General features: G+C 38.5%; 1 protein-coding gene across 1 annotated transcript in view; it reads right to left on the reverse strand.

Annotated features, from left to right (window-relative positions):
* LOC145867019 (uncharacterized) overlaps nt 1–13,807 on the reverse strand; it is a 145,232-nt gene extending 131,425 nt beyond the window's left edge. Inside the window, exon 1 of the mRNA XM_082971065.1 lies at nt 13,234–13,807. Within this exon, the coding sequence (XP_082827191.1) occupies nt 13,234–13,591 (358 nt within the window). The 5' untranslated portion in view covers nt 13,592–13,807. The remainder of the gene's footprint in view (nt 1–13,233) is intronic.
* Nucleotides 13,808–15,101: the final 1,294 nt, after the last annotated feature.

Genomic DNA, 15,101 nt, shown 5'->3' on the forward strand with positions numbered 1-15,101 from the left:
AAGTCTCTGGGCAGCCATTTTGTTGCTGTTTAAAAAACCCACACAACCCATCAATCTGCAGTTCAAACAATAACAAAGCTGTCATTCCACCACTGTTTTGGTAATAAGATGATTATGGGGTTGGAGAAATGTAACTAGACAGACAGACCTATGGATGCAAGGACTGACCATCCATAATATCAACATTATAGTTTTAACCATGTTGAGGCTATACAGTGTTGATTTACATTGTTTCTAAACATTGGAGTAAAAAAAAGCTCATTTGGGGTTCTAATGGCGTATGACAGTTGAACTAAGCTCATGAGGCATGTGTTATATTCTTCAAGAATCAATGGCTATAAATAAATAATTAAAAAGTCCAAATATGGATGTAACAATTGCAGATTTCCCCTTTAACACCACACATCAGATCAACAACTGCAGAGTTTGTGCCTCTGTATTTAAGACAGTACTTACTAGTGTTAATCAGGGCCCGTTCATCGTTAGAACCATTGGATGCCTTAACATGCCTTTGGGAAACCGGGCCCAGATATCCAGATTCTTCCTCTTCTTCCTTCTTCGATGTGACAGTTCTACACGTTACAGTGAAGCTTCAGCCATTCCTACAGAACAACATTAAAGTGTAGAACCCCTTTACTGCATATTGGTTCCACGACTGCAGAGACGGTACTTACTGGTGTTAAACAGATCTCCAACCTCCTCTTCTTCCTCCAATGTGACAGTCATCTCCCCCTCCTCATCTTTCACTCCAAAAACTGCATCCTCCTCTTTCTCTTCCTCCTCTTCTTTTACTGTAACATCCTCCTTCTCCTCCTCCTTCACTCTGAACACTTCCTCTTCTTTCACAGTAACATCCTCCTCCTCTTCCACTCTGAACACGTCTTCCTCTTCTTTCACTGTAATGTCTTTCTCTTCTTCTTTCACGGTAACAGCCTCACCCTCTACTTGGTTTTGTATTGAAACAGCCTCCTCTTCCTCCTCCTCCTCCTCTTTGACGAGAGCTTCTTTCTCCGTCCAGCAGACCTCCTCTTCTTTAGCAGGAGGAGAGTAGCTTAGTGAACGCATGGTCGGAGATGTTAGCTAGCTAGGCTAATGCTAACTTAACCAGCCCGCTAGCTGACTAATAACAACAACACCGTAAATATGAAATTAAATCGGATAACTAACTAGACGACAGAAGTGGGTTTAAAACACAGTGGCTAATATACACTAAAGCATCTAAAGAGCTTTATTGTTCGGCTATTTTGTCTAGCAAGCTACCGTGGTGTCTGACTAACTGTTGTTGCTGTTGAAAGAAGCGTTCCGTCCACTACATTATACGTCACACCAACAGCATTACCTTAAATTCCCACACCGCCATCTGCTGACTGGAGTGGGTAACGCAGTTGAGTAAAATGATTATTTTATTGTCAGACAAAAAGTTAAAGTGTAGGAAGCATGAGTTTTTACTCGCCAGTGTAACAACACAGTGTGGTTAAAGACTTAGTAGCCTAGTTGTAGTCACGATATGGTTACCTATAAGTACAAACAGCTATGGTTTTGCATTATTACAAATTGATTAACTTATTTCGGGAAATCTTCTAAACTACCCACAATGCACTATTTCCCAACGTCATATGTATTATCAACTCTATGCTACTGAGTTTGTATGCCAGTGTAACGGTGTAATGAAGTTACATTTAAAAAAAAATGTATTTAACCTTTATTTAAACAGGCAAGCCAGCTAAGGACAAATTCTTATTTACAATGACGGCCAAACCCCGGCCAAACCCTAACCAAGACGATGCTGGGCCACTGTGCGCTGCCCTATGGGACTCCCAATCCGGCCTGTTATGATACAGCCTAGTTTTGAACCAGGGTCTGTAGTGACACCTCTAGCAATGAGATGCAGTACCTTAAATCGCTGTTTGTGTGTTTACATTACAGTCAGTGATAAAGGATGTTATTCTGGGTAACCCAATGTGATTCTGGGTAACCCACAGCAGATTTCTGGAGAAATTGGAAATTGAGTGGTCCTGGGATAGAAATGTATGAAGTTGACATTACATCATAAAATCCCCCTTTTACATCATAAATTAGCAATTTATGTTTTAGTAACTTCTGTTGTTGGTTTGGCCTTTCTTTATATGTTATTTGCCGAATCTCAGTTTTCCATGTGGGTTTTATGCTAAAGTTCCCTCTATCAAGTTGGTAGCAAACTGGAAAATGCATCATCTTCAGAATGCTATTTATATCCTGTCACTACTGATCATTCATCCACACTGCATCTTCTTTAGGAATGCTATTTATATCCTGATCATTCATCCACACTGCATCTTCTTTAGGAGTGCTATTTATATCCTGATCATTCATCCACACTGCATCTTCTTTAGGAGTGCTATTTATATCCTGATCATTCATCCACACTGCATCTTCTTTAGGAGTGCTATTTAAATCCTGATCATTCATCCACACTGCATCTTCTTTAGGAGTGCTATTTATATCCTGATCATTCATCCACACTGCATCTTCTTTAGGAGTGCTATTTATATCCTGATCATTCATCCACACTGCATCTTCTTTAGGAGTGCTATTTATATCCTGATCATTCATCCACACTGCATCTTCTATAGGAGTGCTATTTATATCCTGATCATTCATCCACACTGCATCTTCTTTAGGAGTGCTATTTATATCCTGATCATTCATCCACACTGCATCTTCTTTAGGAGTGCTATTTATATCCTGTCACTACTGATCATTCATCCACACTGCATCTTCTTTAGGACTGCTATTTATATCCTGATCATTCATCCACACTGCATCGTCTATAGGAGTGCTATTTATATCCTGATCATTCATCCACACTGCATCTTCTTTAGGAGAGCTATTTATATCCTGTCGACTACTGATCATTCATCCACACTGCATCTTCTCTAGGAGAGCTATTTATATCCTGTCACTACTGATCATTCATCCACACTGCATCTTCTTTAGGAGTGCTATTTATATCCTGTCACTACTGATCATTCATCCACACTGCATCTTCTCTAGGAGAGCTATTTATATCCTGTCACTACTGATCATTCAACCACACTGCATCTTCTTTAGGAGTGCTATTTATATCCTGATCATTCATCCACACTGCATCTTCTTTAGGAGTGCTATTTATATCCTGTCACTACTGATCATTCATCCTCACTGCATCTTCTTTAGGAGTGCTATTTATATCCTGATCATTCATCCACACTGCATCTTCTTTAGGAGTGCTATTTATATCCTGATCATTCATCCACACTGCATCTTCTTTAGGAGTGCTATTTATATCCTGATCATTCATCCACACTGCATCTTCTATAGGAGTGCTATTTATATCCTGATCATTCATCCACACTGCATCTTCTTTAGGAGTGCTATTTATATCCTGATCATTCATCCACACTGCATCTTCTTTAGGAGTGCTATTTATATCCTGATCATTCATCCACACTGCATCATCTTTAGGAGTGCTATTTATATCCTGATCATTCATCCACACTGCATCTTCTTTAGGAGTGCTATTTATATCCTGATCATTCATCCACACTGCATCTTCTTTAGGAGTGCTATTTATATCCTGATCATTCATCCACACTGCATCTTCTATAGGAGTGCTATTTATATCCTGATCATTCATCCTCACTGCATCTTCTTTAGGAGTGCTATTTATATCCTGTTAACTACTGATCATTCATCCACACTGCATCTTCTTTAGGAGTGCTATTTATATCCTGTCACTACTGATCATTCATCCACACTGCATCTTCTCTAGGAGAGCTATTTATATCCTGATCATTCATCCACACTGCATCTTCTATAGGAGTGCTATTTATATCCTGATCATTCATCCACACTGCATCTTCTTTAGGAGTGCTATTTATATCCTGATCATTCATCCACACTGCATCTTCTTTAGGAGTGCTATTTATATCCTGTCACTACTGATCATTCATCCACACTGCATCTTCTATAGGAGAGCTATTTATATCCTGATCATTCATCCACACTGCATCTTCTATAGGAGTGCTATTTATATCCTGGTCATTCATCCACACTGCATCTTCTTTAGGAGTGCTATTTATATCCTGATCATTCATCCACACTGCATCTTCTTTAGGAGTGCTATTTATATCCTGATCATTCATCCACACTGCATCTTCTTTAGGAGTGCTATTTATATCCTGATCATTCATCCACACTGCATCTTCTTTAGGAGTGCTATTTATATCCTGATCATTCATCCACACTGCATCTTCTTTAGGAGTGCTATTTATATCCTGTCACTACTGATCATTCATCCACACTGTGTATCTCATCAATGCAGGTAATTTATGACATGTATAAAGTATGTGTTTTATAAACTCATGAACACCAGCCAGTTTATCAGCCAGGTTCTGTTAGTTTAGGTGGATTATACTTCTTCACCACCAGAGGGGGACGTTGAGTAATATTTCAGGTTAATTTGATATATTTTGATACTAAAATGGATGATAGTTTATTCTGATGTTGTGAATATAAGATTACACATGGAAACTATGTATTTATTTTATTATAGTACATTAGGAATTAGTAGGAATTGTTAAATCCACTATATGATCATAATAACTTTGACAGACATCTTGATAGTTTTTTGTTAGTATAGTAGTAGCTAACATTCTTTGATATTTGGTTAGATAGCGTTATGTATTTCCAAAACGTTGGTTTAAACGATTGGTTTAATTTGAAGTTCTTTCTGTTGTTGTTTACATCACAGGGAATAGACCGGTCTTCCATATTACATCACACCTGCCTTTATCATTCTTCTGAATTCTGATTGGTTTTATGTAATAACTCCAAAAATAGAACAGTGAGGTGTAACTTTGCATTGGGACTTAAAACAATTTTTGGGAAAAATATTTTATTTGATCTTTTATAAACTTTACCATAACCTAACCATTTTATTTCTCTCCGTCTCACCCACTTTACATGTGTAGATAATAAAGCATTTGACCTTTCCACTGCGTTAACAATGGAGGATTGGTTGATTTCCAGTTTAAGTATTTAAGATGATTAACGAGAAAAGTATTGTCCAACCATCGGGTAACTTGTTTCATGCGCATCAAAGGTGAGGGTGAATTTCAGATGTTCACTGCTTGTATTGATGAAGGAGTGGAATCGATGAAGTTCCTCTGCTGTCCCCTGGAATAGATGGAACACGTCATCAATGAAGACTTTTTCAGAGCCTGATGAGCTGCTAGAATGGATTGTTAGGGCTGACAATCACATTCTTCTCTAACAACCCCACATACAGATTGGCATAATTTAGGGTGACCAAATTTTAGTTTTCCAAAAAGAGGACATGTCCGGGAAAAAGAGGACGTATGGTCACCCTACTGTAAATGCAATATATTTGGAAAAAATCCCATTATTTTCCAGTGTTTCTTTGATGTATTGCGCGATCGTATCAGCTGTCTCATTTGGAGTGTTTTTAACTTCAACTAATTTACTTTGCACGCCACCATTCTTCCAATCAAAATACTGAATAAGCAGTAGAAACACCACAGTAAGGTATGTCTTCTAGTGCTTTCTGAGCTATGTCGACAGAATGTGGTGCTATCACAGCGTTAACAATTGTTTCGGTCTTAGTACGAGCACTTGAAAGCGGTCAAAGCAATGCAAAACCCCCAAAACGCACACAATGAATGGCGACTGTAGGAAGCAAAAGCCGAATCCCGGACATTTTGGGAGATTTAGAAATCCCGGCCGGACGCATTTTTTTTGGTCCAAAAAGAGGACATGTCCGGGAAAAAGAGGACGTATGGTCACCCTACATAATTAGATGCTATTTTTAAACTACAATGACCATAATGCACTGCGTGCCTACTTGTCTTGTCTGTGTTTATTTTACACCTGCTATGTAAAAGAGACAGAATAATGCACGATGGTCAATGCTTTCTGGGATCCTTGGGACATCACTACCCTAAACCCTAACCTTAACCCCTACCTTAACCATTTTAAATGTCAACTTCAATGGGCTATGGACGTCCCAAGGATGTATCTCTACCTGAAAATACATGATCTAAGTGATTGATAGTTGGTATTCAGCAGTCATAAAGCCTTATTTACTTTAATGAACTACTAAAATAGTGATTTTGTCAGACAGCAGCTCTACACTTTATTGAGTGACTGATCCATTCATCCTTCCATCCCTCCTCAGCCTTCCTCTCCTCTGAAGACCCAGTGAGGGTGGAGCTCAGTCAGAGCGCTGTTTTGGGGGACTGGTTAGGAAGAACACTTCTACAGCCAGAGAGGTGAGAGGTCACACATGGTTTAGATGGTAAATATTTATGTCCCCTTAGCGGTTCATCACGTCAGCTAAAGGGAATATGTTCCATCATCTATGTTTATTTACATTAGTGCAAATTGTCCACTGATATTGGTGTAATTTCTCACCCCTCTTGGCTGTATGAAGTTAATTTCCCCTCAGGCACACACATTTGTTCTTTGATATTATGAAGGTCATTTGTGTCAAATGTACTTTTCCACTCATTCACCCCATCTCTTTACATTGCTTATGCATATTCAGTGGCCTGACTGCATCCAGACTATGTCAAATGCCCATCCTGGTAGATCTGAACCTAATGCAGCTTGGAGTGATCAGATGACAGAAGTCACATTTAGGTGCCAGGTGTAACTGAGGCCATAGATGCTCCATATCCATTACTTTGAGTGTTTTATATAATATGACTAAATGTGTTTCTGTGTTGCAGGGACAGTAAATAAATGGAACAGCAAGGCCACAGAACATGACATAAGCAGAGCTGTGGGAGACCACCTCAAGCCCCTGGTAGAGCCGGGGGTGGTGTTTACCACTCCACCACGCCTTCAGCAGGCTGGAAAAGTGGGATTGATCTGGTTGATCCATTTGTTTGTGTCCGTTTCCAGTAGTTGAATCCTTTGACATATTGTTGAATTAAACATTTATCTTCAACAAATGCACTGGGTTGGTTGAAAAGTGATACTAAACGTACATACCAGCACTATTTTGACATAGTGGGAAATATACTGAATTTATACTTTTTTCATAATAAGATGGACCAAGATACGTATTAGTTTTGCAAGAGTCTGTTGATTGTCAGTCATTATGTTAATTTCTTTTGCAATATGTTCAAATCAAGCTTTATTTATACAACACATTTCAGACATGGATGCTTCACAGGAAAAAAATAAACAGAAATATTTACCACAACAAACATAAGATTAACAACTGAAAGACGAATTAGCATTCTAAGGAAAATCCATTGATTAAAATATTAATTGGATGCAACATCCAACCCAAAATATAAGCATGTTTTTTGGAGGGGCTCTGAAAGACACTATGGGGGTGTCCACTGGAAGTTGACTAGTAACAACAACTGGGACCTAAAAGACACCCACCATGAGACCCACTAAATCTGCCCAAGAAGAGGCAAACAAAAGAAAATCCCACACCAAACTTAAAGACAGGAAGTAAACCAAAAAGGTGGAACAACTAAAGGTGTTGACACTCCACATGTATCAAGACAACTGGAGCACTGGGCCAGACACTCTTAAATAGAACCTGGACCAGCTCAGGTGAAACACCTTCCCACTAACGAGATGGACAAGCCAGCACAGGTGTAACACATACTGACTAACGAGGTGACACCAATCAGTGCGTCCTACGTGCTAACGAGCTAGACGGGCTAACGAGCTAGACGTGCTAACGAGCTAGACGGGCTAACGGGCTAGACGGGCTAGACGGGCTAACGAGCTAGACGTGCTAACGAGCTAGACGGGCTGACGTCCAACCTCAAAACATAAATGGAAAAACCTCAAAACCAAAGCCTGTAACACCTTCCCCCTTAAGACAACAAATATATCCTATAGTTTGCTCACCACCAACAGAAAACAACTTCCATTTCACATGATAATCAACTACAATGCTTCACCTTCACCAATATAAACATGGTGTCTAATGGCTGTCAACAATTAAAACAATAAAAAAAACGTATTTCTAAATAATAATATACAATAGTATTATTTGTTTCTCCTTTTTCTTTCTATAGAATCCTAAATCCCACTAGCTTCTAGAACTCTCGTCTTCCTAAATCCCACTAGCTTCTAGAACTCTCGTCTTCCTAAATCCCACTAGCTTCTAGAACACTCGTCTTCCTAAAACTCACTAGCTTCTAGAACTCTCGTCTTCCTAAAACTCACTAGCTTCTAGAACTCTCGTCTTCCTAAATCCCACTAGCTTCTAGAACACTCGTCTTCCTAAATCCAACTAGCTTCTAGAACTCTCGTCTTCCTAAAACTCACTAGCTTCTAGAACTCTCGTCTTCCTAAAACTCACTAGCTTCTAGAACTCTCGTCCCCTTGGAACGAGCCCAAACAAAACTCATCTCCAATACGGAAAAACGTGCAGTCAAAATACATTGTGATCCATGGCAACGCACTAGCTAAACACAAAACTTTTTAACTGCCCACCCTTGAGACAATCAGCAACCAAGTTGTCCGCATGTCTGATTTCAAGAGGAAACTCCTGCAATATCCGTAGTAACTTTCCACCTCACTGCAGAGCTTCTCTCCCTTTTCAGGGTTCACTAGATAGGCATGTTGTTGGAACGGGCCCAGTCCCCAATGTCATGCTCTAGTACATTTGGGTTGGCACATCTGAGAATGAACCCTGATATTTTAAAAGCAGGGCAACAATGTCAATATAATTGTACCAAAAATTGTCAGTTGGTTGCATGAATAAATATCATCAATAAATCGATTACTAAATCTGATCATGAAATGTAAATATGAAATATTTGGTTGCATAGTCATATTTTCAACGTCTTTTCAATGACATGTTGCTAGATGGGATATCCCCAATGTCAAAACACAGTTTTAAAGTGTCCAAATCAATAACCAATAAGCAGAAACAGTTTGTGATAAATTGAAAACGTAAACATAACATGTGCTATATACACAAACATCTGCCACAATAATCATATTACTTGTAATTTTTAAAACAAGCAGCTTATAAACTGCACCAGAAACGCTGTAGTTTTGACAAGTAGCAATAAGGAAATCAGGTTGTACGTGATGTTGAAACTAACACAACTAAAAAAACACATGGAAATGGGAGATATATTTTACCTCACTGGTTAGAAGACAACCTGCAGAAGACAGTCAGCTACATTTTGGAGTGATGCATTTAAATGTAGGGGTCGCTAAACAAAGGAACTTATTTGTCATCACTCATCGATATCATGTTGAAATCAATTATGCAAGAGGAGGGACATGAGGTTGCACATCCTGTTAAAACGAACAGCTCAAAAACCACATGGAATCTGGGAATAATGTGTACATCCCTGGTTAGAGGACAACTTGTAGAAAACAGATCGCTACATTTTGAAGTGTTGCATTGTGATTCCTGTGCGTCACCAACGTGGTAAGTGTAACAGAACTCCTTTTGTGTTAGTCACTTTTTATTAAATCACATAAATAGTAACTCTTCCATTTCAGAGCCTGGATTTTCCCCCTGAGGCTAATATCCATATCATGTTGAAATCAATAGAACAGGGGACAAACGTTTAGGGTTCTACATTGTGACATCATTAAAATACTCCTACTACAATGTTAAAACATTCTACATTGTGACATCATTAAAATACTCCTACTACAATGTTTAAACATTCTACATTGTGAGATTTCATTTCATTGATATCATGAAACAACTCCTTCATGTATTTTCTGATGTTTGATCAGAGGCCTTTTATCAGAGTATCTCTTGTCACATTAACCACAGCCAAAATATTTCTCTCCTGTGTGTGTTCTCTTGTGTTGAGTCAGATGTGCAGATCGACCAAAACTCTTCCCACATTTACCACAGCTATAAGGTTTCTCTCCTGTGTGTGTTCTCTGGTGCACTGTCAGATCTCCAGATTGACCAAAACTCTTCCCACATTGATCACAGCTATAAGGTTTCTCTCCTGTGTGTGTTCTCTGGTGCACTGTCAGATGTCCAGATTGACCAAAACTCTTCCCACATTGATCACAGCTATAAGGTTTTTCTCCTGTGTGTCTTCTCTGGTGTACAGTCAGAATGCTTGATGTAGTGAAACTCTTCCCACATTGATCACAGCTATAAGGTTTCTCTCCTGTGTGTGTTCTCTGGTGTACTGTCAGATGATCAGATGTAGTAAAACTCCTCCCACATTGATCACAGTTATAAGGTTTCTCTCCTGTGTGTGTTCTCTGGTGTGATATCAGGCTGCTTGACTGAGTAAAACTCTTCCCACATTGATCACAGCTATAGGGTTTCTCTCCTGTGTGGATTCTCTGATTCATTTTAATGCCTGATGAGGTGCATCTCTTCCCACAGTCAAAGGAGCAGTGAGTTCTCTTCCCTGTGGATCTCTGCAGGTTTTTCTTGAGGTGTTCTGATCTGCAGAGACTCTTCTCTGCCTCGTCAGCATCATGATGTTGTTGAGGCTCCCCAGAGGATCCACGATAGTTAAGTATCTCTCCTGTGTGAACAACAAAGTCAGACAGATGGTTAAAGGCCCACAACAGCGGTAATCCACTGTAAAAGGTGATGCCAACAGCGTAGCCATGATGTTGGACAACAATTGACTTCTGTCATGAATATTACAATTATTTGACATTTGCCTTAAAATGAGCAAGAATAGTCATATTTTGTCTTGTTTTCACATTAGTAGTAACATCGATGATTGTAGGCTAGAAATAAGTTATTCATGTTGTTGAAACTCTAAGCAGTGTGCCAGACGACTTTTGGTCTCCAATATAGGCCCCTTTCTGTGTTTGCTAAAATTGCGGCACGAGGGCAAAGCACACAATTTGGTTGCAGAAACTCATCCCTGCTAATGACTAGTTATGGATGTAGTATATCTGCTAATGAGGAAACGACTAGTTATGGATGTAGTATATCTGGTAATGAGGAAACCACTAGTTATGGATGTAGTATATCTGGTAATGAGGAAACCACTAGTTATGGATGTAGTATATCTGCTTGGAGCAAAAATGGTGAGAGAAGATTTTCGTTTTTCACAATGTATTCTGAATATTACAGCACAAGATCAGGAGTGCTACTCAAGGAAACTCACATTAAGGTCTGTGTCTATTCACTAATTCACCACCATGGGGGAGAACTCTGGGGAGTTCTCATAGGCTGAGAGTAAAAATAGCCTCCATTTACAGGTTGCATATGAGTGCATTTCACATTACTTTGGATTATAATTGTAGGGCTCGTTTGAATCTCCTGCTTAATATGTTTGTGTTATTGTCGCAAATCAACTGCTTTACACTTAAAAAACACTTCAACCAGTAAAATGCTCTTTGGCTAGCTTTAACATCAGCCTGACAATGAGGGTTTGTACACTAAGTGTTTAACAAATTGGCCCATAACTTCACCTAACAATAACATAGACCTACTGTAGGACCCATAACTTTATCTAACAACAACATAGACGTAGGACTATAAATCATTTAATATTTCAGGTGAAACATGGAAATTAAAATGTCTTTGTCATGACATTTCATAACCTGATCACCAGATAATTCTGTGAATAATCCCACTAGGCTACTCTGTAATGTGTTGTCATTCTAAATGTCCTGAATAAAGGAAAATAGCTCTGTGTGTTGTACAATAGCCTATCCATCAAGGAACAGTTCTCTACACATTATGAGCTAAGTATCTCCGTTTCCAAACGGACTAACGAGACCCTACTGTAAATCAGCCAGACAGTAACACATTATAAACATCGATTTGTTTGGGATGTTGGATCCAACGTGGAGCACGGCATAACTGTCTTTACCAGAGTAATGAATGAAGAAGCACTTTGGTTGTTGTTGCATGTCGTGATGTTTGTCATGTGACTGTCATTCAGAAAATGATTTCGTGGATCAGCTGATGATAGTTGAACATGTGACTGTAAATAAACAGCTACTGTATTAAGAATTATGTGTAATTATTGAAGAACCACGTTAATGACAGTATGCATTTGGGTGTTGTCAATAAAGTTAAGGTGACTCTCGGTTTTTACCATTGGATTTAGCAAACTCTGAAATGATTTAGGATTTCTGTGCCCATGAAAACTGTTTCCCCAGCGTAACACAAGGAGACACTAAATGTTACATAGGTAGAGAGCATTTCAGAGATCTGAATACAAAAAAACTGTCCTAACAGGACAATAACCTAAACCACAAGGCCAAATCTACACTGGAGGAGCTTACCAAGATGACATTGAATGTTCCTGAGTGGCCTAGTTACAGTTTGGACTTAAATCATCTTGAAAGTCTATGGCAAGACTTGAAAATGGCTTTCTAGCAATGATCAACAACATACTTGACAGAACAGGAAGGATTTTAAAAAGAATAATGAATATTCACATGAAGATCAGTCTCCTATTGGATGACATCACGACTTCCCATCAAGCCAACTCCTTGAAGGCCTTACTATGACATCACTCACTCCGTCTAGTTTGCAGTTGTCTAAAAAAACACTATTTTGCGCAAAACATTTATTAGTTTCCCTTTAGTGTGTTTATAATTTACTGTATTTATATATTTATATATAACTTTTCAACAGGAAAAGTTTAAAAATCCCTGGAGGACGTCATGAACAATTCATACAGTACAAAAACATATTTGAGTGTAGAATGCCCTTTTAAAAATCACACATTAGTTCAACAACTGCAGAGTTTGTGTCCCTGTTTTATAAGATATTACTCACATCAATGTCCCTGTTTTATTAGATAGTACTCACTGTATTTACTGGTGTTAATCAGATCAATGTCCCTGTTTTATTAGATAGTACTCACTGTATTTACTGGTGTTAATCAGATCAATGTCCCTGTTTTATTAGATAGTACTCACTGTATTTACTGGTGTTAATCAGATCAATGTCCCTGTTTTATTAGATAGTACTCACTGTATTTACTGGTGTTAATCAGATCAATGTCCCTGTTTTATTAGATAGTACTCAGTGTATTTACTGGTGTTAACCAGATCAATGTCCCTGTTTTATTAGATAGTACTCACTGTATTTACTGGTGTTAATCAGATCAATGTCCCTGTTTTATAAGATAGTACTCACTGTATTTACTGGTGTTAATTAGATCAATGCCCCTGTTTTATTAGATAGTACTCACTGTATTTACTGGTGTTAATCAGATCAATGTCCCTGTTTTATAAGATAGTACTCACTGTATTTACTGGTGTTAATCAGTTCTCCAGTCTTCTCTTCTTCGTCCTCCTCTAATGTGACAGTAATCTCCCCCGCTTCATCGTTCATTCCAAAAACGTCTTCATTTTCTTTCACTTCCTCCTCTTCTTTCACAATAACATCCTCCTCCTCTTTCACTCTGAACGCGTCTTCCTCTTCTTTCTCTGTAACGTCTTTCTCTTCTTCTTTCACGGTAACAGCCTCACCCTCTACTTCTTGTTGTATTGTGACATCCTCCTCTTCCTTCTCCACTTTCACGACAATGTTCAGCCCCAGAGCTTCTTTCTCCGTCCAACAGCCCTCTTCTTTAGCAGGAGGAGAGTAGCTTAGTGAGCGCATGGTCGGGGATGTTAGCTAGCTAGGCTAGTGCTAACTTAACCAGCCAGCTAGTTGACTTACAACGTAAATATTACATTAAATGGGGTAGCTAGTTGTTTACACATAAGTATGTTTAAATCACAGTTACAGTTAAACCAGGAAAGTGTCTAAAGAACTTGAATGTTCAGACTTTGTCGGCTAGCGAGCTACCGAGGTGGCTGCAGTTGCTGAAGAAGCGTTCCGTCCACTAGATTATACGTCACACTAGAAACATCGCCTGAAAGACACATATCGCCATCTGCTGTCTGGAGGGAGGAAACGCAGTTGAGGAGGGAAAACTATTTTTATTCTTCATTGAATTATAATATTATAAAGCAGTTTAGGGAAACGTTTTTTTCTGTCCATTAAATATGAATATTATATCAACACGTACAAAGAGCAACAAGTGTTGTTTGATTAGTTCAGATTTTTTTTTTAGAATTTAAAACAAACTCTACATCTACTCCACATCTGTATTTCTGATTCAGTCAAATAACTAGATATCAAAATAAGCACCTAGTTATTGATACCCTTGATAAAGATGAGCTAAAATGACTGTATAAAATAAATAAACTTTACCCACAACCAGGATATTTTAGCCGAAAATCATTTCACATTCAAATATGTCATTTTAAATAGCTCAATTCAATTCAGCTGGGCCTTTTTAACACAGACAGTTGTTCCTGCTGTAGATGTTATGCTTTTGTACAGATCTAAGATCAGTTCTCCTCCACAATGCATATTCAGTACCGGTCAATTGTTTGGACACACCTCCAAATTCAATGTTTTTTCTTTATTTTAACTATTGTCTACATTGTAGAATAATAGTGGAGACATCAAAACTATGAAATAACTCATATGGAATCATGTAGTAACCAAAAAAAGTGTTAAACAAATCAAAATATATTCTATATTTTATATTCTCCAAGTTTATCATTTTAAAAGGCTAATTGATCATTAGAAAACCCTTTTGCAATTATGTTAGCACAGCTGAAAACTGTTGTTCTGATTAATGAAGCAATAAAACTGGTCTTCTTTAGACTAGTTGAGTATCTGGAGCATCAGCATTTGTGAGTTCGATTACAGGCTCAAAATGGCCAGAAACAAATCATTTTCTTCTGAAAATTGTTAGTCTATTCTATTTCTGAGAAATGAAGGCTATTCCATGCGAAAAATTGCCAAGAAACTGAAGATCTCGTACAATGCTGTGTACTACTCCCTACACAGAACAGCGCAAACTGGCCTAACCAGAATGGAAGGAGGCCCCAGTGCATAACTGAGCAAGAGGACAAGTACATTAGTGTCTAATTTGAGAAACAGACGCCTCAGAAGTTTTCAACTAGGTGCTTATTCAAATTGTACCCGCAAAACACCAGTCTAAACGTCAACAGTGAAGAGGCGACTCCGGGATGTTGGCCTTCTAGGCAGAGTTGCAAAGAAAAATCCATATCTCAGACCGTTTTAAAAAAAGGAAAAGATTAAGATGGGCAAA

The sequence above is a fragment of the Salmo salar genome, unplaced genomic scaffold (assembly GCF_965601325.2).
Source record: "Salmo salar unplaced genomic scaffold, fSalSal1 ptg000152l, whole genome shotgun sequence".
NCBI lineage: Eukaryota > Metazoa > Chordata > Actinopteri > Salmoniformes > Salmonidae > Salmo > Salmo salar.